Source organism: Elephas maximus, chromosome 1 (assembly GCF_024166365.1).
Source record: "Elephas maximus indicus isolate mEleMax1 chromosome 1, mEleMax1 primary haplotype, whole genome shotgun sequence".
Classification (NCBI taxonomy): domain Eukaryota; kingdom Metazoa; phylum Chordata; class Mammalia; order Proboscidea; family Elephantidae; genus Elephas; species Elephas maximus.
The window spans coordinates 232,766,763-232,790,851 of NC_064819.1; the positions used below are offsets into that span (position 1 = coordinate 232,766,763).

At 43.7% G+C, this 24,089-nt stretch overlaps 2 protein-coding genes across 5 annotated transcripts in view; one reads left to right on the forward strand and one right to left on the reverse strand.

Moving 5' to 3' along the window:
* SLC22A3 (solute carrier family 22 member 3) overlaps window positions 1-22,403 on the forward strand; it is a 120,205-nt gene extending 97,802 nt beyond the window's left edge. Inside the window, exons 6-12 of one of the 4 annotated variants that reach the window (XR_007519768.1) lie at window positions 9,160-9,257; window positions 9,356-9,570; window positions 15,417-15,525; window positions 16,297-16,409; window positions 19,597-19,696; window positions 19,859-20,237; window positions 22,387-22,403. Coding sequence is in view for 2 of the 4 variants with exons in the window: in XM_049905041.1 (XP_049760998.1) it covers window positions 9,160-9,257; window positions 9,356-9,570; window positions 15,417-15,525; window positions 16,297-16,409; window positions 18,757-19,016 (795 nt within the window). In the remaining 2 variants the exon portion in view is untranslated. The other 3 variants (XR_007519767.1, XM_049905047.1, XM_049905041.1) reach the window with 3 other exon arrangements.
* Window positions 22,404-23,649: 1,246 nt separating this feature from the next.
* The window catches only part of PLG (plasminogen), a 47,233-nt gene continuing 46,793 nt past the window's right edge, over window positions 23,650-24,089 (reverse strand). The window contains exon 19 of the mRNA XM_049905031.1: window positions 23,650-24,022. Coding sequence (XP_049760988.1) covers window positions 23,861-24,022 — 162 coding nt within the window. The 3' untranslated portion in view covers window positions 23,650-23,860. The remainder of the gene's footprint in view (window positions 24,023-24,089) is intronic.

The window sequence follows — 24,089 nt, forward strand, 5'->3', positions numbered from 1 at the left end:
GAGCTACGGCTGCTAACCAAAAGGTCAGCAGTTTGAATCCACCAGGCATTCCTTGAGAACTTTATGGGGTAGTTCTGCTCTGTCCTACAGAGTTGCCATGAGTCAGAATCAACTCGAGGGCAATGGGTTTGGTTTTTTTGTGTGTGTGTGTGTCCTCCATGGATAAGCTCTGTAGCTTTTCTGTGTAAGTACTTGATCTCCGTAATGGGAAAAACAGTAGTACCTGTATGAGCTCTTCCAGCACTGACCCTCCAGTTAAGGGCCCAGCAAACTACAACCTGCAGGCTAGACCTGGCTTGCTACCTGATTTTATAAACAAAGTTTTATTGAAACAAAGCCATGGTCATTTATTTGCTTCTTGTCTGTGGCTGCCTTCACAGTATAATGGCAAAGTTAAGAACCAACGGAGACCACAAGGCCCACAGAGCCAAAAGTACTTACTATCTGGCCCTTTAAAGACAGTTTGCTGACCCCGGGTTAGACCATAGGATCTCTGTTGACTTGTCGCAATCTAACATGCCATAATTCTGTGGTCACTTAGTGATGGCTGGGCCTGGAGAGCTGATCAGGAAAGCGCAAGTCAGCCGAGCAGGACAAAGGCAAGAAATACTTGGCTATCATATTGCTTAGAAACCATTAAGAACCATGAATAACTGAAAACATACAGAGGTGTCTAAATGTTAAATCATCCACCGGGGCTGACCAGGGATCTTGAAATATACAGTGTGTGATTTCCCGTCAACTCTGGGATGTTTGCATTGGGGCCTGAATGAAAGTGAATTTGTATAGTCTTACCTAGTAAGTGGGGCCGTGGTGGCGCAGTGGTTAAACATTTGGCTGCTAACCAAAAGGTCGGGTGGTTCAAATCTACCAGACAATCCTTGGAAACCCTGTGGGGCGGTTCTACTATGTCCTACAGGGTCGCTCTGAGTTGGAGTTCTCTCTACAGCAATGCTTTTTTTTTTTTTTTCCAGCGGCGCAGTGCTTAAGAGCTCGGCTGCCAACCAAAAGGTCAGCAGTTCAAATTCACCAGTTGCTCCCCAGAAACCCTATGGGGCAGTTCTGCTCTGTCCTATAGGGTTGCTAGGAGTCGGAATCGACTTTACAGCAACAGGTTATGTCCTTTAAAAGTATTTATATATACATGCATATGAACATGACATATAAATATATATAATGACATTTGTATATATGCAATATGATACATATATGACATATGTCGTTTATACATATATTTTTTTAAATATATGTGTGTATATATATTATTGTTGGGTCCTGTCAAGTTGGTTCTGACTCATAGTGACCCTATGTACAATAGAACTAAGCACTGCCCAGTCCTGCGCCATCGTCACAGTCCTTGCTATGTTTAGGCCATTGTTGCACACACTGCGTCAATCCATCTCGTTAAGGGTCTTCCTCTTTTTTGCTGACCCTCTACTTTACTAAGCATGGTATTCTTCTCCAGGGACTGGTCACTCCTGATAACATGTCCAAAGTACATGAGACTAAGTCTTGTCATCCTTGCTTCCAAGGAGCATTCTGGCTATACTTCTTCCGACAGATCTGTTAGTTCTTTTGGCAGTCCATGGCATATTTGATATTCTTCTCCAACACCATAATTCAAACTCATCAATTTTTCTTTGGTCTTCCTTATTCATTGTCGAGGTTCCACATGCATATGAGATGATTGAAAATACCATGGCTTGGGTCAGGTCCACCTTACTTCTCAAGGTGATATCATTACTTTTTAACACTTTGAAGAGTTTTTTTTTTTTTTGCAGCAGATTTGCCCGGTGTAATACATTGCCTAATTTCTTGACTGCTGCTTCCATGTAAAATTAAATCATTGACAACTTCACTATTTTCTCCATTTATCAGGATGTTACTTATTGGTCCAGTTGTGAGGATTTTTGCTTTCTTTATGTTAGGTGTAGTCCATACTGTAGATTGAATAAGTACGGTGAAAGGATACAATGCTGCTGCATACCTTTCCTGATTTTAAACCACAGTGTTCCCTTCTTCTGTTCAAATGATTGCCTCTTAGTCTATGTACAGGTTCTGCATGAGCACAATTAAGTGTTCTGGAATTCCCATCCTTCCCAGTGTTATTCACGATTCGTTATGATCCACACAGTCGAATGCCTTTGCACAGTCAATAAAACATAGGTAAACATCTTTCTGGTGTTCTCTGCTTTCAGCCAAGATCCATGTGACATCAGCAATGATATCCTTCATTCCAAGTCCTCTTCTGAATCCAACTTGAATTTCTGGCAGTTGATGTACTGCTGCCACCGTTTTTGAATTATCTTCAGTATAGTTTTACTTATCTGTGATATTAATGATATTGTTCGATAATTTCCACATTCTGTTGGATCTCCTTTCTTTGGAATAGACACAGATATAAATCTCTTCCAGGTGGTTGGTCAGGTAGCTGTCTTCCAAATTTCTCAGTATAGACTAGTGAGCATCGCATCCATTTATTGAAACATCTCAATGGATATTCCATCAGTTTTGGAGCCTTGTTTTTCACCAATGCCTTCAGTGTAGCTCCTACTTCTTCCTTCAGTACCATAGGTTTTTGATCATATGCTGCCTCCTGAAATGGTTTAAAGTTGTCCAGTTCTTTCTGGTGCAGTGCCTTTGTGTATTCCTTCCATCTTCTTTTGATGCTTCCTGCAGCATTCAGTTTTTTGCCCGTTGTTTTTGTTGTTAGGTACCGTCAAGTGAGTCCCAACTCATAGCAACTCTATGTACAACAGAACGAAACACAGCCTGGTCCTGTGCCATCCTGATGATCGTTGTTATGCTTGAGCCCCTTGTTGCAGCCACTGTGTCAGTCCATCTCATTGAGGGTCTTCCTTTTTTTCATTGACCCTCCACTTTACCAAGCATGATGTCCTTTTCCAGGGACCGGTCCTTCTGATAACATTTCAAAAGTACATGAGATGAAGTCTTGGCCATCCTTGCTTCTAAGGAGCATTCTGGCTATACTTCTTCTAAGACAGACTTGTTCGTCCTTTTGGCAGCCCGTAGAATCCTTCAGTATTGCAACTTGAGGTTTGAATTTTTTCTTCAGTTCTTTCAGCTGAGAAATGCCGAGTGTTCTTCCCTTTTGGTTTTCTAACTCCAGGTCTTTGCACATTTCATTATAATACTTTGTCTTCTCAAGCCACCTTTGAAATCTTCTGTCCAGCTCTTTTACTTCATCATTTCTTCTGTTCACTTTAGCTACTTTAAGTTCCAGAGCAAGTTTTTCCGAGGCTCTTGTGAAATCCATTTTGGTCTTTTTTTTTTTTTTCTGTGTTTTTAATGACCTTTTGCTTTCTTCATGTACGCTGTCCTTGATGTCATCACACAATTCGTCTGTTTTTTGGTCATTAGTTTTTAATGTGTCAACTCTATTCTTGAGATGGTCTCTAAATTCAGGTGGGATATACTCAAGGTCATACTTTGGCTCTCGTGGACTTGTTTTAATTTTCTTCAGCTTCAACTTGAACTTAAAAAACCCAGTGCAGTCGAGTCGATTCTGACTCATAGCAATCCTATAGGACAGGGTAGAACTGCCCCATAGAGTTTGCAAGGAGCACCTGGTGGATTCAAACTTACGTATGAGAAATTGATGGTCTGTGCTGCAGTCTGCCTCTGGCCTTGTTCTGACTGATGATATTGAGCTTCTCCATTGTCTCTTTCCACTGGTGTAGTCGATTTGATTCCTATTTATTCCATACTTCAAGGCCCATGTGCGTATTCACCGTTTATGTTGTTGAAAAAAGGTATCTCCAATGAATAAGTCGTTGGTCTTGCAAAATTCTGTCATGTGATCTCTGGTGTCATGTCTATCACAACCAAGGCTGTATCTTCCAACTACCAATTCTTCTTCTTTGTTTCCAACTTTTGCGTAACAATCACCAGCAATTATCAATGCATCTTGTTTGCATGTCTGATCAATTTCAGATGGCCGAAGTTGGTAAAAATCTTCAGTTTCTTCATCTTCGGCATTAGTGGTCAGTGTGTAAATTTGAATAACACTTGTATTAAGTGGTCTTCCTTATACGCATCTTCACTTCAAGATAGATCCTGAAATGTTCTTTTTTTTTTTTAATTTTTATTGTGCTTTAAGTGAAAGTTTACAAATCAAGTCAGTCTCTCATATAAAAATTTATATACACCTTGCTGTATACTCCTAATTGCTTTTCCCTTAATGAGACAGCCCACTCCTTCTCTCCACTCTCTCTTTTCATGTCCATTCTGCCAGTGTCTAACCCCCTCTGCCCTCTCATCTCCCCTCCAGAAAGGAGATGCCAACATAGTCTCAAGTGTCTACTTGATCCAAGAAGTTCATTCTTCACCCATTGTCCAGTCCAATCCCTGTCTGAAGAGTTGGCTTTAGGAATGGTTTCTGTCCTGGGCTAACAGAGGATCTGGGGACCATGGCCACCAGGGTTCTTCTAGTCTCAGTCAGACCATTAAGTCTGGTCTTTTTACGAGAATTTGGGGTCTGCATCCCCCTGCTCTTCTGCTCCCTCAGGGGTTCTCTGTTACGTTCCCTGTCATTGGTTGTAGCTAGGCACCATCTAGTTCTTCTGGTCTCAGGCTGATGTAGTCTCTGCTTTATGTGGCCCTTTCTGCCTCTTGGGCTCATAATTACCTTGCGTTCTTGGTGTTCTTCTTTCTCCTTTGGTCCAGGTGGGTTGAGACCGATTGATGCATCTTAGATAGCCGCTTTCTAGCATTTAAGACCCCAGACGCTGCTCTCCAAAGTGGGATGCCTGAAATGTTCTTTTCAACGATGAACACGATGTCATTCCTCTTCAATTTGTCATTCCCGGCATAGTAGACCATGTTATTGTCTGATTCTAAATGGACAATACCAGTACATTTCAGCTCATTAATGCCTAGTTTATCTATCGTCAAGCACTCCATTTCATTTTTGACAACTTCCAATATTCTTTGATTCATACTTTGTACATTCCAAGTTCCATGTTCCAATTGTTAATGGTGGTTTGCAGCTGTTTCTTCTCATTTTGAATCATGACACATCCGTAAATGAAGGACCCAAAAGTTTGACTCCATCCATGTCATTAAAGTTGACTCTACTTGAGGATGTAGCTCTTCCCCAGTCATTTTTTGAGTGCTTTCTAACCTGACAGGCTCATTTTCTGGCACTGTATCAGACAGTGTTCCACTGCTATCCATAGGTTTTCACTGGTCAGCTTTTTCAGAAGTAAATCTCGAGGTCCTTTTCCTAGTCTGCCTTGGTCCTTCTTTTTAGTCTGTCTTACTCTGGAAGCTACACTGAAACCTGTCTACCATTGGTGACCTTGCTGGTATGTGAAACACTGGTGGCATAGCTTCCAGCATCACAGCAACACGCAATCCACCACAGTATGACAAACTGAGACACAAGTGGTGGCACAGTGGTTTTATGAGCCCTGACGGCACAGTGGTTAAAACGCTTGTCTGCTAACAGAAAGGTCAGCAGTTCAAACCTACGAGACAGTGCTTGGGAGAAAGATGTGGCAACCTGCTTCAGTAAAGATTTACAGCCTTGGAAACCCTATGGGGAAGTTCTACTGTGTCCTGTATGGTCATTATGAGTCAGAATTGACTCAACGGCAGTGGGCTTGGGTTTGGTTTTATATGTGTGTATGTGTGTGTGTGCTTGCGTGTGTGTGTGTGTGTTTATAAATGACCTTTAACACCAACGCTGGAATTTTTTCTAGAATGAAAAGCTTCCATGTATTCAGCAGTGCAGTATGGGAGTTAAAAACAGAGACTCTCCAATCGATTGCCTGGTTTCAAATTCTGGCTCGGCCACCTTCCTGCTGTTTAGTCCTTAATGTCCTAAGCCTTGTTTTTCTTATTCATAAAATGAGATTAATAAAAGTACTAATCTTGTAGGTGTTTGTTGTTGTTAGGTGCCGTCCAGTCAGTTCTGACTCATAGTGACCCTATGCACAACAGAACGAAACACTGCAAGATCCTGCGCAATCCTCACAACTGTTGCTATGCTTGAGCCCATTGTTGCAGCCACTATGTCAATCCATCTCATTGGGGGGCTTCCTCTTTTTTGCGGACCCTCTACTTTACCAAGCATGATGTCCTTCTCCAGGGACTGACCCCTCCTGACATGTCCAAAGTATGTGAGACGTAGTCTTGCCATCCTTGCTTCCAAGGAGTGTTCTGGTTGTACTTCTTCCAAGACAGTAGGATTTTGATGAGAATTAAATGAAATAATTCATGTAAAGTGCTTATCACAGAATCTAACAAATATTACATACTCCGTAGATGTTAGCCACTTTAAATGTGGGTAATACATATAAACCAATTATGGAAAACATTTTGGTAACCAGCCATGTATCAACATATTATTATAATATACTAAGTTCTTATCTCCCACTTTGATATTCCTGTCTTTTTTTTAGAGCACCAAAGGTGAAGGTAAAGAAAAATCTTTCATGAGAGTCTTAGAATTTAGAAGGTTAGCTAGGGGGACATTTTGATATATTAGGGCAGAGCAAACTTGCTGCTAAAACATAGACTCAAAACTATAGTGACAAGAGAAAGAAGCATCTTTCTCTTTAGTGCATCCACTCAGAGGTGTGTAGTCCAGGGTGGGCAAGATGGATCTGTTCCATGAGGTCCTCCAGGCACTCAGGCACCGTTTAACTTGTTTCTCCCCATCATCTGCAATAGGTTGCAAGGCTGAAGCTGGGTCACCACCAGCTTATTCTTCTTCCATCCCTGGGGAAGGAGAAGACAGTGAGTGAAGGACAAACCACTCCTTTTTAAAGAGTAGGACCCAGAAGTTGTACACATGCTTCTACTCACATCTCATTAGTGAGATCCTGATCTCAGGGCCACCCATATTGAAAGAGAGGCTAGAAAATGCAACTCTAGCTAGACAGCCCCAAGGTCAATGAAAACTCAGTACATTCTGTTGTCAAAAGGGAGAAGCAAACAGTTGATAGTGGAATCAGTTAGCAATCTTTCACAGATAGCATCACGGAAACTACCGCTGTATCATTGACTCTAAAACACTATTGATTTTAAGACACCTCATCATTTTATGCACCATCAGGTAAGAAAAAAAAAGTGCTGTTTAAACTATGACGCATTGCTCTCTTATCTGTTCAGTTGTAAGACACACCCAATTTAAGAGATGTTAAAATGCGAGGAAAAATGTGTATCTTGGCATAGAAGAAATAGAATAATGGAAAGACTTAGAAATGCTGGATGACACTGAGTAAGTCATCTAAATATGTCCATTTTGTAAGCTGAGAAAGAGAGAGACTTTCCCTATAGCAAGCATAGGCATGGGATATCAAGCTTTGAATGAAACGCTTAGAATCGACAAGGTACCAGCAGTGTGCATTTACTCTAAGTCAAATTCCTGTGACTGCTACTAGAAAGACCTTTGGCTCAAAGGCCTGGGGATAATTTGCCTAGATTTTCCTCAATCTGGGCCAGATCTGGAGTTGAGTAAACAGACAGAAGGGGTCCTGTCTTCAGTCGTCAGGGTTCTCATTTAATAGGACAGAGCTGAGGGCAGCACTCTGATCTCCAGACATGGCTGGCGCTTGGCTTCTTGATTCTACATTCAGCCATTTAACCAAATATACAGTCACTTCGCACGAAGAGCTCCAGGGTTCATAGAGGAGAAAGATAAGAGACCGTAAGGGAGTGGGGTTGCATAGGTGCTGTGATAGAAGTCTGTTCAGTAGAGGCTCAGACTGGGAGTGGTCCATTCTCCCTGAGCTTAGAAAAGCCCTGCTATTGTTAGTTACCGTTGAGTCGATTCTGACTCATGGCAGCCGCGCGTGTGCAGAGTAGAACTTGCTTTGTAGGGTTTTCAAGGCTGTGACCTTTCAGAAGCAGATCACCAGGTCTGTCTTCCAAGGTGCCTCTGGGTGGATTCAAACCGCCAACATTTCAGTTAGTAGTCAAGCACTTAACTGTACCACCCAGAGATTCCTACAGCCCTCTCAGAAAAGGTGAAATCAGGACTGGGGTGGACAAAGGGACATCTACACTGAAGTAACAGAAGGAGCAAGTGCTTGGAAATGTGAAACCGTGGTTGCTTCAGGAAGTTCTGTCAGGATTCCTTTGGGTTGGTGTTTCCCCCCTTCTGGACTAGAAGCAGGTTGGGGTAAGAAGGGTTTGCTGGTTGTCTTTGTTCTCTGTATAATGCCTTATACATAGCAGGCAAAAAAAAATTTGTTGGATTCAGATGAAGAAAAAACCAACTTCTTGGATGGCCAAATAGAGATGTGCTGACTTTTTCTGGATCAGAAAGATGCTAGATTCCAGCAAATGGACTGAAGCAAAATAATACCTGTGGTGCTTGTGCTTGGACTTAACATTATCGTTGTTGTTAGAGGCCAGGGAGTCCACCCCAGACTCATGGCGACCCCCGGCACTACTGAATACAACACTGCCCGGTCCTGCGCCGTCCCCAGTTGGTTACAGCTTAAACCGTTGTGACCCATAGGGTTTTCATTGACTGATTCTCAGAAGTAGGTCATCTGGCCTTTCTTCCTAGTCCATTTTAGCCCGGAAATTCTGCTGAAACCTGTTGAGCATCATAGCAACATGCAAGCCTCAGCTAACAGATGGGTAGTGGCTGCATACGAGGTTCACTGGCCGGCAGTCAAAGCCAGGTCTCCTGCACAGAACACGCAACTGCTACCACCGAACCGTCGGTGCTCGCGGACTTAACATTAAAAAAAATTTTACTCTATCTTATTTGTCTAGGTAAGGTTTGAGGATGTTAATATGTAAAGAAACACTTGTTTGGATCCCACTGGCGTGATCAACTTTTACTCCCATTTCTCCCCATTTTAATAAATATGGGAATGTATTTTTCTCCAGAACACACCTGTTTTCCTTGTTTTCTCAGAGCCATTGAGCATAGTCTTGATATAACCCCAAGGACGAATTCTCAGCACAGCCACAACATCTTCGTGAATTTGACCTGTCGAAAAGGCTGGATGACAAGCCTTTTTTCATTCCCAGGTTTTAGGATGCAATGGTGAAAGACCCTGGCCAGTTGAGGAAGATCGTTTGATTCGCTAGCCTTGAATCTGGTTATTGGCAAATCTATGATATGCAGGTGTGCCTTGCTGTGTACTGCTACTGAAATGTGCTTTTCTCATATAGATCACTGTTACTGATGAGGAACTTAGTAACCCATCCTTTTTAGATCTGGTGAGAACCCCCCAAATGAGGAAGTGCACACTTATACTTATGTTTGCTTGGTAAGTCTGACTTGGGTTTAAAGCTTGTGTCAAATTTGCCCTGCACCCCTTTCTCGGAGTCACTTGTTCTTCTCTGGTGTCTTTTAATGTTGCCGCAGGTTCACGAGTGCCGTGGTGTATCAAGGACTGGTCATGCGCCTGGGGATTATAGGCGGCAACCTCTATATAGATTTCTTCATCTCAGGGGTCGTGGAGCTGCCCGGAGCACTCTTGATTTTACTAACCATTGAGCGAGTTGGACGACGCCTCCCCTTTGCGGCCAGCAATATAGTGGCAGGAGTGGCGTGCCTCATCACTGCGTTCTTACCCAAAGGTAATCTTCTCCAACCTCTGTTTGGCAGCCAAAGAACTTGAAAAAGCCTTAAACAAAAGAATCACGTCCAGGAGCAACTTGACCTTAGGAAATGTACCAATGTCTCAGAATCTTGGCATCTGGCAAGCTTTGGTGATATCCCTCAATGTTCTGCTTAATCGGTGTAAAGACCTTGAGTACGAGAGATTCCTTCTCTAAATTTTTCTGTTCTCTCAGTTAGTTGTATGTCCATTTATGGCTGTTGTGCTCAATCCAGCTCTTAGTGATATTTTTCACTTTTGATCACTTTTACCTGATTTTACTTTTGTAATATCATTGGCCGTGTGGAGCATGTTTCTTGAGCCTCGGCACTGTGCTCACTGGTACACGTAAACACCAAGGTCACAAACACAAGAAAAACACCTATCTGGCCTTCAAATGGTGCATATCTAATAAAGGATATAGGTGCCTTAATCCTGTCACAATTCACTGTGACAAATGAAATAATTGAATTATCAACAAGATTTAGAAACCTATGGGGAATCCGGAAAGCCTCACAGAGATGAGGACTAGGCTTGTGTTATGGATTGAATTGTGAACCACTCCCCCGCCCCCCAAAATATGTGTTAAAACACTGACTCCCTAGGCCTGTGAATATGGCCCTGTTTGGAAATAGGGGCTTTCTTTTGTTATGTTAATGAGGTCGTGCCAGAGTAGGGCAGGCCCTAAACCTAATCACTTGAGTTGTATCTTCTAAAAGGAGCAGAGTAGACACAGAGACAGACATGGGGGAAAGACAGACACCCAGGAATGCCAGGGAACTCCCGGGGCTACCGACAAGGAAGGCCCTCCACCTAGCGCCACATCCTGAATTTGGGCTTCTTGCCTCCTGGACTGTGAGACAATCAATTCTGTTCTTTGAAGCCACCCACTCAAGGCACTTTTTTTGTCACAGCAGCACTAGGAAACTGAGGCAACATCTATAAAGGATGAAAAGAGATGTGTCAGAAGGGAAGGGTAGGAGTGGGTTCCAAAGTAGAAGATGGGTCTGTCCCAGAGTTTGAAGCACCTGCCTGTCTGGGTTCAGGACTAGACGTTCTCTGTCATCGCTGGACTGTAATGTTCCTACAAAGGGGCGTCACAGGACAGGCATTAGGGGACCAGCCTTGTGTGCGTGCTAGCAGCTCCAGCATTGTCCAGCCAGCTTCTGGAGGTCAGGTGTGGCCCGTCACCACCGCAGCACTTTGGGCAATGGAGATGGGGAGGGGAGGGATGAGAGCATGCATTAAGGGTGTGGCAGGGAGTCTGGGAGGCAGAGCGCGATTTCCCGAGATGTTTAGGAGTTAAACTACAGAACCTGATGACCGCTGGACCACACAGGGTCAGAGCAAGGCAGAGGCTGCAGATGACGCCAAAGGCACCATTCACATAGCCAGACCCTCTCTGCCACCGAGCACAGCAGGGGCTGGAAAGAGGAGGCCTTTTCAATTCCCAGGCAGCATGTGAATTAGAGCAAGTTAATTGTTTCGTGTTCCAGCGGGTGGGCTGTGAGGGATTACCCAGAGAGCTGGATCTCCGGGAGGCCTTTGTGTCAGCACAAGAGAGGCTGTCTTTTTTCATGCCCCTCGGAGGATCAGGAAAGAAACTGGTCAGGGGGCTGCACGTGATCAGAACGCTCAGACTTTAGGGATGAGTTTGTTTACATGAAGGTCGATGAATTCCCGGCGTATCAGATAGACCCATACTGAAATAAAGTTACAAATGCCTACCTTCAGAACAGAAAAAGAAAGAAGTCCCCTGTCATCTTGGAACGGTCTGATGCTAAGCAGGAGCCGGTTGTTTACATTGATCTTGTTTTTCTTAAGTTAACACATTCTAAAAGGCGAAGAGTTTGTTGTTGATCAATACATGACTATTTGGTATCTATTAATTAAAACCAATTGCCATCGAGTCTTGTTTACCTCTTTATCTCCACCCTTAATTAAAAAAAGAAAAAAAATTGCTGTCCAGTTGACTCTGACTCATAGCGACCCTAAAGGACAGAGTAGAACTGCCCCATAGGGTTTCCAAGGAGCGTCTGGGGGATTGGAACTGCCGACCTTTTGCTTAGCAGCTGAGTTCTTAACCACTTCGGCACTGGGGCTGCACCCTTAGTTTAGGGCCTGGTAATTAATATGGTGGAAACAGTTAATGCTCTTGGCTACTAACTGAAAGGTTGAAGGTTCTAGTCCCCCCAGAGGCACCTTGGAAGAAAGTCCTGGCCATCAACTTCCAAAAAGCCAGCCATTGAAAACCCTGCGTGGAGCATGGTTCTGCTCGGACACACGTGACGTCGACGTGAGTCAAGATGGGCTTGACGGCAGCTAGTGGTTTTGTGGGGGAGGAGAGGGTTAATATCTTCAGAACACTTAGAAAGTGCTTAGAAAATCTAAGGCAAAGGATGGACTTTTCTTCCCTGTCTAATTAGTTTTATTTTGTGATTTTCCAGGTGTAAGCTTTAAAGTTGCTCTTAGCCAGATTGAAAACTAAATGCTCTTACCCTGGATACATTCTATGTCTACGTTCTGCGGACTTGGTTGCTTTTACAGCTCACAGATCCTTAGCTCATGACTGGCAAGAACGTTTCAAATACCCAGTGCTCCGTGTGAATACCGAACGACCGCTAAGAGAGGCACCTCACACTGAGCCAACAGTCCTTATTCCCAACCTAAAGCCATTTCTGGACTTGGCTGCTGGGGCTGTTGAATTAACATTCGGACGGCTTTTCCCTCTCTGTGGTTCTTGACGTCATGGGCAGCAGGAGGAGCCTGGTGGGGAATGCTGATGAGGCTTTTAGAGAAAGCAGCTCTAAAATTATCTCACAGAGAACAGTTTCCCCGGGCCCCCTGCACAGAACCCAACGTTTTACGTCTGAGGAACGAAATTCTGGAAAAAGACACCATTTTCTCTGACTTGGTCCCCATCTAAGACTCACTGCTTTTGGCCCACATTTTTTTTAAAACTCTAATTAAAGCCTAGAAAACAAAGAGCTTTCTTTCTCCATACCCGTCTGCCATCTTTAATTTGGGCTTATTTAGGATGACCACAAACCTGGCAGTGTTGGCAAGAGCCTTCATTTTGAAATGGAAACGATGTCTTCTCTTTCTGTCGAAGTGAAAAGTCGGTACATGTGCCTTCATTTAGCTATCTCTGTGACGGATTTTTACTAAATTTTATTCCAGAACTCAAAGCAGATGGTACATTAGAAGCGGCAAAATTGCGTTTATTTTAAATCCTGCATCCTTTTTTCAATAATCGAACTATCTTTCCAGTGGTCTCTAGGAGCTTGACCAAATCCCCATTCAGAGAAAGATCCCTGCTTCCGTGTCTTCTCCTAAGACTCCTGGCAGACAATTTTGGCTTTAGCATGCATTTTTAAATTGTTCTGGTGGTTTTTGTCATTGCTACCAAAAGATGCCACTCCAAGATGGACTTCGCATACTTCTGAGATGATGAAAAGGTTGTGTGCATAGACAATAGTTAATACCAAACTATTTACCAAATAAGTCGTTTGAACTTCACCGTTTAATTGATGAGCTGTGTAGTGCCTCTAGAACTTCGCTTTTGTTCCGCATTTTCACAAAATCTGTCCCAGTGTAGTTAGATACTGGCCTCTACTGCTCGGAGGAAGAGTTGAAAGTCTTCCAGATAAATAAGTTCACCCTGTAGGATAGCCCTTGTCTCCACAAGGGTGTCCGTTTTGACAACGTTTTCTGAAGGTTTATTGAATTGACTGGTTCTTTCTCTGTATTCACTCAGTCACGTGTTTTTCAAGGTGTGTGTGTTTTAATTTAGTTTCTTGGTTGTGGGTTCTTTCTTTCAAAGATCCCTAGCCTCAGTTGTAGGCCTAAATTGTCATTGAACTTGTCAGCGGAACAGACTTATAGAGCAACCTTGACTCAGTAGACAGGGACTTATGACTTCAGTACCTAACCTGGAGAGTGAAGCTGTTTGCACGGTAGCAGGTGGGCAGCCTTCGTGACTGCAGACTGTGAGCAGGCGAGGTTGTGGAATCTGGCTGGGATCCAGGGAAGCTTGGCAGCATCTCTGCTTTCCATTACCCAGCACCTGGCACTGAGAACCACCTGCTTGTTTTAGGATGGGGGTGGAAGGCATTTCCTGCCCCTCCTCCCGCCCCCCACCGCCTGGCTGGAATGAAAAAGTGAAGCCTAAATAAACACATGTTTACAAGTGTTCCCGCCAAAGCAGATGGTCGTCCCACCCTAGCAGCGCAATCCCGACATCACTCACACCCTGATGTAGCTGTTAATGTCAGAGCTGCAGGTGTTTTCATCTGGGAAAAACATCGCATCCGCCAGGATGTTCTCAGCCAGTTTGGAATCAAGATGCTACCGACTAGAGCCTCCCAGTAATCATCCGGATTCCTGAATCCTTTTTCCCCTTCTTGCCCCTCTAGAGGACCCCCTGGGTATTGCCAACCATGAATTAGAATCCACTTAATGGCAACTGGTTTGAGTTGGTTTTGCCCTTCTAGACAATTGTCTTATTGAGTCTTACCTCTTCTTATTTGTTGGATATTCCCTAAAAGGACATGCCTAACTCGCTGAGCTTGATTTTCTTCTTTAATCCTCCTCACTCATGTCAGGATTCTCCTGGTGTCTTGGATTAAGTTTTTTTTTTTTTTTCAGAGCGTATACTGCAAGGTCCATTTTTTGTGTGTGTCGTAAACATATACGTCACAGAGTGTTTGCCATTTCAACATACTTCTGTGTACAATTCACCGACATCAGTTATGTTTATCATGTTGTTCAGCTATTACCATTACCTGTTTCCAGATTTTCCCATCACCTTTAACAGAAGCTTAGAATCCCATAAGCAGTGAGCCTTCCTTCTTCCTCCCTCCCACCCCCCGCTGGGAACCACTAATAAACTTTCTCTCTATACATTTGCTTATCCTAGATATTTCATTAAGCATGTTTTCAAGGTTCATCCATGTTGAAGCATGTATCAAAACTTCGTTTATCTTTAGGGCTGAGTAATATTCCATGTGTCATTGTACCATAAAAACCCAAACCCACTGCCATCAAGTCAATTCTGACTCATAGCAGCCCTATAGGACAGGGTAGAACTGCCCCGTAGGGTTTCCAAGGCTGTAATCTTTATGGAAGCATACTGCCACATCATCTTCCCATGGAGCAGCTAGTGGATTCAAACCACTGACCTTTCAGTTGCCAGTGCTTAACCACTGCACCACCAGGGTTCCTTTGTACGTGTGGACATGAGGTTCATACTTGCTGTCTTCTACGCTTTTAGCAAAGAAAAAAATTATCTAATGGATGGATTGTCATACTGTCTATTCCAATGTCACTTACTGCACTCCCAGTAAACACGGAAGGGACTTTTTGCCTAGTAAATCCTTATTCATTTATGCTTTCATTTCTGAATAGCATTTACTTATCCTCTAAATAGCCTAATATGGTAGAAAGAGTGTGGACTTTAGAATCAGAAGGAAGACGTTTGAGTCCAGGTGCCTTGGCTATTTCCACTAATTTTGTAACTTTAAACATAGAGGCCACCTCACCTCTCCAAGGCCCAGTTCCTCCTCTGAAAACAAACATAATAGACCAGCTCTGCTAGGTCTGTACGATAACATGGGGCAACGAGCACACTAAAATACTAGCTATCATTCCTGTTGATGTTACTGTTGAAATTTAGCTGTGATATTATCAAGGTAGTCATCACTTGCTCTTAAAATTAAGAAAGACTTTGGGTTGGAAGAACGCTAAGCAAATGTCTTAGGTTGTTCTGTTAAATGTTAACGAAAGCAGACCGCTAACTCTTCCCTTCCAAACTTTCTGTGTTTACAGGGATATCATGGTTGAGGACCACAGTTGCTACCCTTGGACGACTAGGGATAACCATGGCCTTTGAAATTGTTTATTTGGTAAATTCAGAATTGTACCCAACAACATTACGGTAATTCCAATATAAATGTCATGGTTTCTCATAAGTAACCTTTGCACCCAAATGTTTTAAGTTGACTTAAAATGACGAAATAGATTCCACAGCTTGACAATCTGTTAGCCTGGGCTGAATTAAGGCAGTAAAGAAGACACGTTGACTTTTCACTGCTTTTTGCATTGCTGCCTGTCATATTTTGTGGCAGAAGTGCCTCTCATGTGAGTGTTTTATACACAGCTGTGTTGCTGTGGAAAGGCAGTAGAGCCGGAATCAGAAAGCCTGGTTAGCACCCTTGTACAGCTCATGGGTGGAACCTGTGTTCACCAGCCTTACCCTGCCTCGAGGCAACGACCTCTCTGCTGACCACGTTCCGTGCCTTGCAGCTGAGAGCATTTAAGGACCAATGAAAAGGTCGTTCATGGATAAGTCAGATCAGCCTCCTTTTCTGGGGAACTACACCATGGGCACACCTTACTGTCCAGCCAGGGTACCCAGGTGGCACATCAATGTCACAGAGCAGGCAAGGTAGTGAGCTGTGTTGGAAGACACCTTTCCACCAATACTGTAGGTGTCCTCAGCGGGGCCCACCTCTCCGCCAGGTGTGAAATGGTGCACAAAGAAAATTGTATGCTTACAGTTGGATGGGGTAGTTGTGTTTAAGTTAAAAACTATGGCTATGAAAGGCAGGATTGTAATTACATTTTATTTATATGTCTGGACATTTTAAGTTTCTTGAATTTATCTAATATTTTTGTTTGTTTCGAATATATGATTTTTGTTTTACAGAAACTTTGGAGTTTCACTTTGTTCAGGTTTGTGCGATTTGGGGGGGATCATAGCCCCATTTCTGCTCTTCCGGCTTGCAGCCGTTTGGCTGGAACTACCTCTTATCATCTTCGGTAAGAACTCATTTTGTATGTTATTCTTAAAGCTTTCCTCTACATTCTTCGCATTAATGGGAGTCTGTGTTGATTATCGGGTTTGATATTCATGATATCAGAAACCCTGGTGGCGTAGTGGCTAAGTGCTATGGCTGCTAACCAAAAGGCCGGCAGTTCAAATCCACCAAACTCTATGGGGCAGTTCTACTCTGTCCTATAGGGTTGCTTTATGAGTCGGAATTGACTCGATGGCAACGGGTTTTTGGTTTTTTATTCATGATATCCATTAAATCTTTTTATCACAACTGTTTCAGGTTTGAGACACCAATCTGATTACAATAAAATTTGAAGACTTATGATTTTAATTTACTCTATATTAAAGGGTTAGGATGAACAGTGTTCAAATTGACCTTCTTTGTTTAGATGTTGAGTCAAAATCAAATACTATTGAAAGTCTTTTATAGTCTCAGGGAATGGAACCAATAACTTTAATAGGACCAAACTGAAACTTCAGTGTACTTAAAACTAAGTGAAAAAACAAATTGTATTTTTAAATGGCCCATATTTATTGATATTCTATATTAGTTTGCTTTGATGCTGAAAGAACTGGGGACAGAGAGTCTTTTACAGATATACCATAACCTCAGGTTCGTACCCTCCTTCCTACCCCCAGTCTTCGTGGATCTCATAGAGGGATAGAATCATAGTCTTGGGAGGAATCTTTAAGGTAGTTTAATCCAAGGTTTCTCAAGTGCTGGTCCAGAGTTTCTGCCTGGGTCTCACACTCTTCTCTCCCCACCTCAGCGGGCAGTAAAGGCTACGCTGTCCTCTGCCGGACTCTGGGGTCCACTTCCTATTCCTGGCAGGGAAAGGTTTTCATTTGTTGCTCAGCAGTTATATTTGAATAAAAATATCGAATCCATGAAGCCATCCTTCCCAATTAATGCAGAAATCATTTTGACGTTGTTAGGGACAGGAAGTCAACATCTAACCATTTGACACTAGCGAGTTCAGTAAAAAATCAATTCACATTATGTAATGGGCTTTGTTAACAAAGCTCAGTGTTAATTGTGCCATTGTGCAACAAAGAGGGTGGTCTGGGAGAATGCACCTGGCCTGCAGGTGACTGTTGGGGAGCTGGGTGCTGGGGTCTCAGACAGTCCCTTTCTTCTCAGAGTCTAGGTGGGGAGAGAGCCACGCTTTTTAAAAATCAGTTACGGTAACCAAAAAAAACCCAAACCCGTTGCCATGAAGTCGATTCCAACTCATAGCAACCCTATAGGATGGAGTAGAACTATCCCACAGAGTTTCCAAGGAGTGCCTGGTGGATTTGACTCTTAACCACTGCACCACCAGGGTTTCCTTATTAAACACAGCTGTTATTAAAAATCCAGACTAAGACAGACTAGGAAGGAAGGCCTGGCAATCTAATTCCAATAATCGGCCAGCAGAAACCCTGTGGATCACAATGGTCTGATCCAACACCAGTCATGAGGATGACGAGGGACTGGGCAGCAATTCCTTCTGCTGTGCATGAGCCAGGGGCCGACTAGATAGCAGCTGACAACAGCAACAAATCAAAAATTAAAGCATATAAAATATATTGAAAGGTAATACATATCAAGACACATCACTTCCTATTAATTTACTGTATTTTACCAGTGTCTATGTTTTTCAGGTTATTTATGTCTATTGCACCCTTATGGTAGAAGCACTATGGTGCATCTCTTCCCAACTCATCAGTCAGTGACATCGTGTCAGGAGCTTGAAATGTCCTGGGTGGGAGTACTTACACCACAGGAATCAGCAAACACTGCAGACCAGGGCTTTACTTTCCAGACAGCGGTTGTTAGACATTTACCAGCACACCACTAGGGTATGAGAACGCTGACAAAATAGGAGGCACTAGGGTTTCAAGGAGCCGGGTTCTAAAGAGGAGCCCTGGTGGTGCAGTGGTTAAGAGCTCAGCTGCTAACCAAAAGGTCAGCTGTTCGAATCCACGAGCCGCTCCTTGGAAACCCTGTGGGGCAGTTCTGCTCTAGGGTCGCTGTGAGTTGGAATCGGCTCAGTGGCAATGGGTTTGATTTGGTTTTGGCTCTAAAGAACAGAAAAAGGTAGATGGTAACTGGAGGATAGTGTGTGACAGAGGGAAGGCTCTTGAAAGATGAGAGATGTGGATATGTTTGGATGCTGATGGGGCGATGCCACCGGCTGAATGAAGATGCTGGAAAGAGGGGGTTAATCACTACAGTGGAAAAAAACAAACAAACAAACCCACTACTGTCCAGTCAATTCCGACTCATAGCAACCCTGTAGGACAGAGTAGAACTGCTGCATAGGGGTTCCAAGGCTGTAATCTTTACAGATGTCTTGGAAGAAATACAACTAAAATGCTCCTCAGAAGCAAGGATGGCGAGACTACATCTCACACACTTTGGACATGTTGTCAGGAGGGATCAGTCCCTGGAGATGGACATCATGCTTGGTAAAGTAGAGGGTCAGCAAAAAAGAAGAAGACCCTCAATGAGATGGATTGACACAGTGGCTCCAACAGTGGGCTCAAGCGTAACAAGGATTGTGAGGATGGCACAGGACCAGGCCAGTGTTTCATTCTGTGGTACATAGGGTCGCTATGGGTCAGAACTGACTGGATGGCACCTAACAACAGCAATCTTTATAGAAGCGCCACATCTTCCTCCGGTGGATAGCTGGTGGGCTGGAACTGTCAACCTTTCAGCTAATAGCTGAGTGCTTAACCACTGTGCTGCCAGGGCTCCTCTCACTATAGTGAGGCCCTGAAAGACCAGCGTAGACGGGGGATTGCCCTTGGGCAGAAGCAGGGAAGAGGTTTTCAGTGTAACGTTACAGAAGGAAAAAAGGAAGGGTGAGGATGCAATTAGTAAAAGCGTTGAGAGAAAGAAGTCGAGGAGGTCCCTCTCTGATGGCTCCTATTTTCCCTGTCAGGCAGGGAGGAGGTCTTGTCTGTGTGTTTACACTCTGCAAATATTTGGTAAATAAATGAAGGAGTGAGTGAATGCCGAGAGCAGGGGGCAGTGGTACTGTGCGGGGTTTGAGGAGAGAGTCCCTGGAGAGCTGATTAGTGTGAAAAGAGGATTTTGGGGCAGTGTTGAGGACTGTTGAACAGCGAGGGGGAAGAGCCGGCTTTGTGCCTTCTGGTGCCCTGGTGCTTTTCCTCTGTCCATAGGTATCCTGGCATCTGTCTGTGGTGGCCTCGTTATGCTTCTGCCTGAAACCAAGGGTATTGCTTTGCCAGAGACAGTGGACGATGTAGAAAAACTTAGCAGGTATTGTACGAAATTCAGCGCACCCTAAACAAAACCACTGGGGAAGGGATGGTGTGGAGAAAATCGAGAATCCATGGAGGGAAAAAACAATATTAAACCTCCACCTAAAGTCATGCACAGTCTTTTTTACGGATTTTTCTCTTTTCTCCTTTGTTTTGCTAGTACATGTTCCTATAAATGTGGCAGGAAAAAGAAAAGCCAGGTTTCAAGCTCTCACCTTTGAAGCCCCCGCCAAAGACGGAGGGAAGGAGCTCTGGGATCCGACCCTCCCTGGAAGGGTGTGCCTTCAAGAGACTTGTGTGTCCATTTCAGCTGCAGTGCTGTGCAGCTTCAAGTGTCCTTAGGACTCTACCAAGACGTTCAAAAGCCCCAGCGTATTTTGATACCATGTTGGCTGATTTCTGATGTGTAAGGCTACTGAAATTTCTGGCAACACATTCTACATGACTGCTTTAGGAGCGCCTGTAAAATGTGAGACTCGTCCTGAGCCTAGAGGTCTTGTCTTGTGTTGGAGCAGCGATCTCTGCCCTGCTGGGTCAAGGTGAGACAGGCGAAGCCTCCCACCTAGCTCTCCTGACAGCCCATCTGGACAGCGGCATGTGCAAACAGAGAGCCTGGGAAAGGTGTACATGTACTGTGTTCATCAAATCTCATCAAGGGCTAAGGCTCTACATGGAATCTTCTGAAGATTCCATGGAGGATGAGGAGGCGGGAATCCTACTTAGGGAGAGAAGAGACGGGATCTAAGTACCTTGGACCACACGGTGCTGAGCCCTTGCTTTCTCTTCTCCCCTGGGTTCTGTAAGCCTTTGTGGTATTGACAGGCCCATCTTCCCTCTCTTCCAACTTCTCTGTGCACTGGGGTTGCAGGCATGGTTTAGGCATTGCTCCATCAGTAAAAATAGATTGTCTGTGCAATGTGAGGGTTGGCTGTGGTCCCCATAGACTCAGGCTGTCATCCTGAGAGGATTCAGGGTAGTTTTGATCCTCGTTTAGTAGATATGTGGAGTCACATCTCAGTATAGTACTGAACCAAACCCACGGGTGATGATCCCACAGGTCTTAGGATTTCAATAGCAAAAGGATATTTATCTTATCTTCGTGAATTCTGTTCTTTTGATGGTGCCCATGATCAAAACAACACAGACAGTTCTCACTCAGCCTTTGAACTTGTAACTTGTCTTGGAAAGGAGCTCACATTTTAATTTAAAGGAAAACTCAGCTCTAAAACTCATTTCCATTGAGTCAATTCTGATTCATAGCAACCCCTATAGGACAGAGTAGAACTGCCCCTTAGAGTTTCCAAGGAGCTGCTGGTGGATTCGAACTGCTGACCTTTTGGTTAGCAGTTGTAGCTCTTAACCGCTGCCCCACCAGGGCTCCAAGGCCAATTATAGCCATGCTTAAATTTATTTTTAAATAATTAGCCGCAGCTTTATATATGATTTTATAGACATTAATAATGGATTCAATCTTTCTTTTTTGTTATTGTAGCTTTTCAAATGTAGGGCTTAAACACAAATATGCTATTTTTCCCTGGCTTCTGCTTTTTTTTTTTTTTTATTTTCAGATCCAGTCTATATCTTATGCAGGGCGTTTTAACGAATTATTTTATGTGGACAGGCCAAATGGGCACCAAAGTGAAATCTTGCCAACCAGGAAGAAAGCTTCTATGTGGAGAACACGTGATAATATGTACCGCGTATGCGCTAATTATGAAACAAGCTTTTGAACCCTTAAAGCACAAGAGAATTGAATATGAATATTGAATTTTCCAATGAAATAAAGACAGACTTTGAGAGTTTCATGCTGCGTTCACCCTTTATTCACAGACGTTTGCATTTTTACTTTACGTTTCTTTTTGCTTTAAGATGACTGTTCTCTTTGTTACTGTCACCTTTGAATTGTATTTTGAGGTGGTATTTTGGTTCCAGAAACAATAAAAAAATGTAAATTGTCAAGAAAAACCCATAGGCATGCTCTCTCTTTTTTTTGGACGCGTCTGGCTTTAGAACACTATTCCCATTGGATGGTGTGTGCTGCCTACTGTTTTACGGGCAGGCAACGGGAAGTGAGTGGTCAGCCTTCGATATTTGTCCGTTATTCCTTTTCAGGCCTTTGACACGACTCCTAGGCTCGCATCTGACCCAGAATAACATCCAGACTGAGAGAGGGGGAAAAAAAAAAACAGGGACTGAGCCCCTAGAAAAGGAGCCCTGCGTCATCTGCAACTTATGACTTACTTAAAAAAATTATGTGCTTGGCTAATGACGCAAAACCCCCCTCCTTGAATGTGTGATAAGGAAAGAACAAACAGTGTACTCCCTCACAAGATGTTTTTCAGAGAAGCCGGCCCTGGAACATGCACAGATGTCTGCAAGGTGACCAAGGGCCTGACGATTCCCAGAAAACCCATGAGGAAAGATGACACAATTCTCTGACCCTAAACTATAAGAGCCGTGACCTCCCTGACTGACTAGTCAGTCTTTTAGAGAGGCTTAGTCCTTCGCTGACTCCTTTTGCTTAACTCAAGCAAAATAAAGCTTGCTGAGGATAAAGTTTGTCTTTCGCATGTATTCTTACTCAGGAAAAGATGTTGACCTTTTGTGTCAGATTGGTAATTGGTAACAAGACTAGTAGCCTGGGCTTGTGTTACATCTCTATTGCCCGGTTTCCTTCCTGATGTACAGCTCTCTGCTCAGTGTCTCCTGGGCTGGCCTAACGTCAAGCCATCGGTACCAGATTTCAGACTCAGGAACAGAACTTGTTGTCTTGACTCCCCATACATGTTGCAGCTTTGAAAACATCTCAGTGCCGGAAATAAAGACAATAAAGGTGTGTGTCAAGCCATCTTCAGCTGACCAGGTAAATGCACAAGGTGACCTACCAGGACTTCTTAGCTCTCTTCCCTGTAATTTAGGGACTTCTCAGTCCCTGATATAATCCAGCTCATGTCTATGAGTTGGAATGGACTTGACGGCAATAGGTTTAGTTTGGTTTTTAGGTTTAGTCCTTGATACAACTATTCCTTATGAAAAAGAGCCAACACACTGAGGTATGTTAGAGCTATACTCTTTAAAATTGGGTGCGCTGTAGCAGGGGTAGGATTTGGGGACCATGGTTTCAGGGGACCTCTAAGTCAATTGGCATAATAAAATTTATTAAGAAAACATTCTGCATCCCACTTTGGAGAGTGGCGTCTGGGGTCTTAAACGCTAGCAAGCAGCCATCTAAGATGCATCAATTAGTCTCAACCCACCTGGAGCAAAGGAGAAAGAAGAACATCAAAGATACAAGGTAATTATGAGCCCAAGAGGCAGAAAGGGCCACATAAACCAGAGACTACATCAGCCTGAGACCAGGAGAACTAGATGGTGCCTGGGTACAACCAATGACTTCCCTGACAGGGAACACAACAGAGAACCCATGAGGAAGCAGAACAGTAGGATGCAGACCCCAAATTCTCATAAAAAGACCAGACTTAATGGTCTGACTGAGACTAGAATGAACCCGGAGGTCATGGTCCCCAGACCTTCTCTTAGCCCAAGACAGGAATCATTCCTCTTCATACAGGGATTGGACTGGACTATGGGATAGACAAGGATACTGGTAAAGAATGAGCTTCTTGGATCAAGTAGACACATGAGACTATGTTGGCATCTCCTGTCTGAAAGGGAGATGGGAGGGAGGAGGGGGTCAGAAGCTGGCCGAATGGACACGAAAAGAGAGAGTGGAGGGAAGGAGCGTGCTGTCTCATTAGGGGGAGAGCAATTAGTATATAGCAAGGTGTTTATAAATTTTTGTATGAGAGTCCAACTTGATTTGTAAACTTCCACTTTCAGCACAATAAATTAAAAAAAAAATGGCTACTCTGGGGTGGAGGATGAGCGAAGAATGCAAAAAATGTTGAAGACGCAAACAAATTAAGTCAAGTCAAGGTAAGTACAGTTTATTCTCAACAAATATCACAACTGTGCTGCCTTAGTAGCAACTCATGGGCAGGAAAGTTTATCCACAGAAATGTCAAAACGCCTTGAGGTTTAGCAGTTGGTGATAGCTAAGGACGGGGTCTTAGTCTGACCACTGTTAATTATTTCTGAGCTAAGTTCCCTACCCGTGTTCTTGTTTCTAGATCAGCCAATGCTCCCTCTGTCTCCCATCCAATTAGTTTTCCCTCATTATGCTTTCAATCCAAGTAACAAACCTTGAAACACGGACATAAACACCAGGCTTATTGACCTGTGCACAGCCAAGACCCCAGGAAGTGACTCCTTGTAAAATGTATTTGTCCTTCTCGAAGCAAACCAGAGGCCCTCCGCTGTCACCCTATACAGAGGGGGAGGGAAAAAGTCACATCAGAGTTCAACCATCATCCTCCATTAGGGGATGTCAT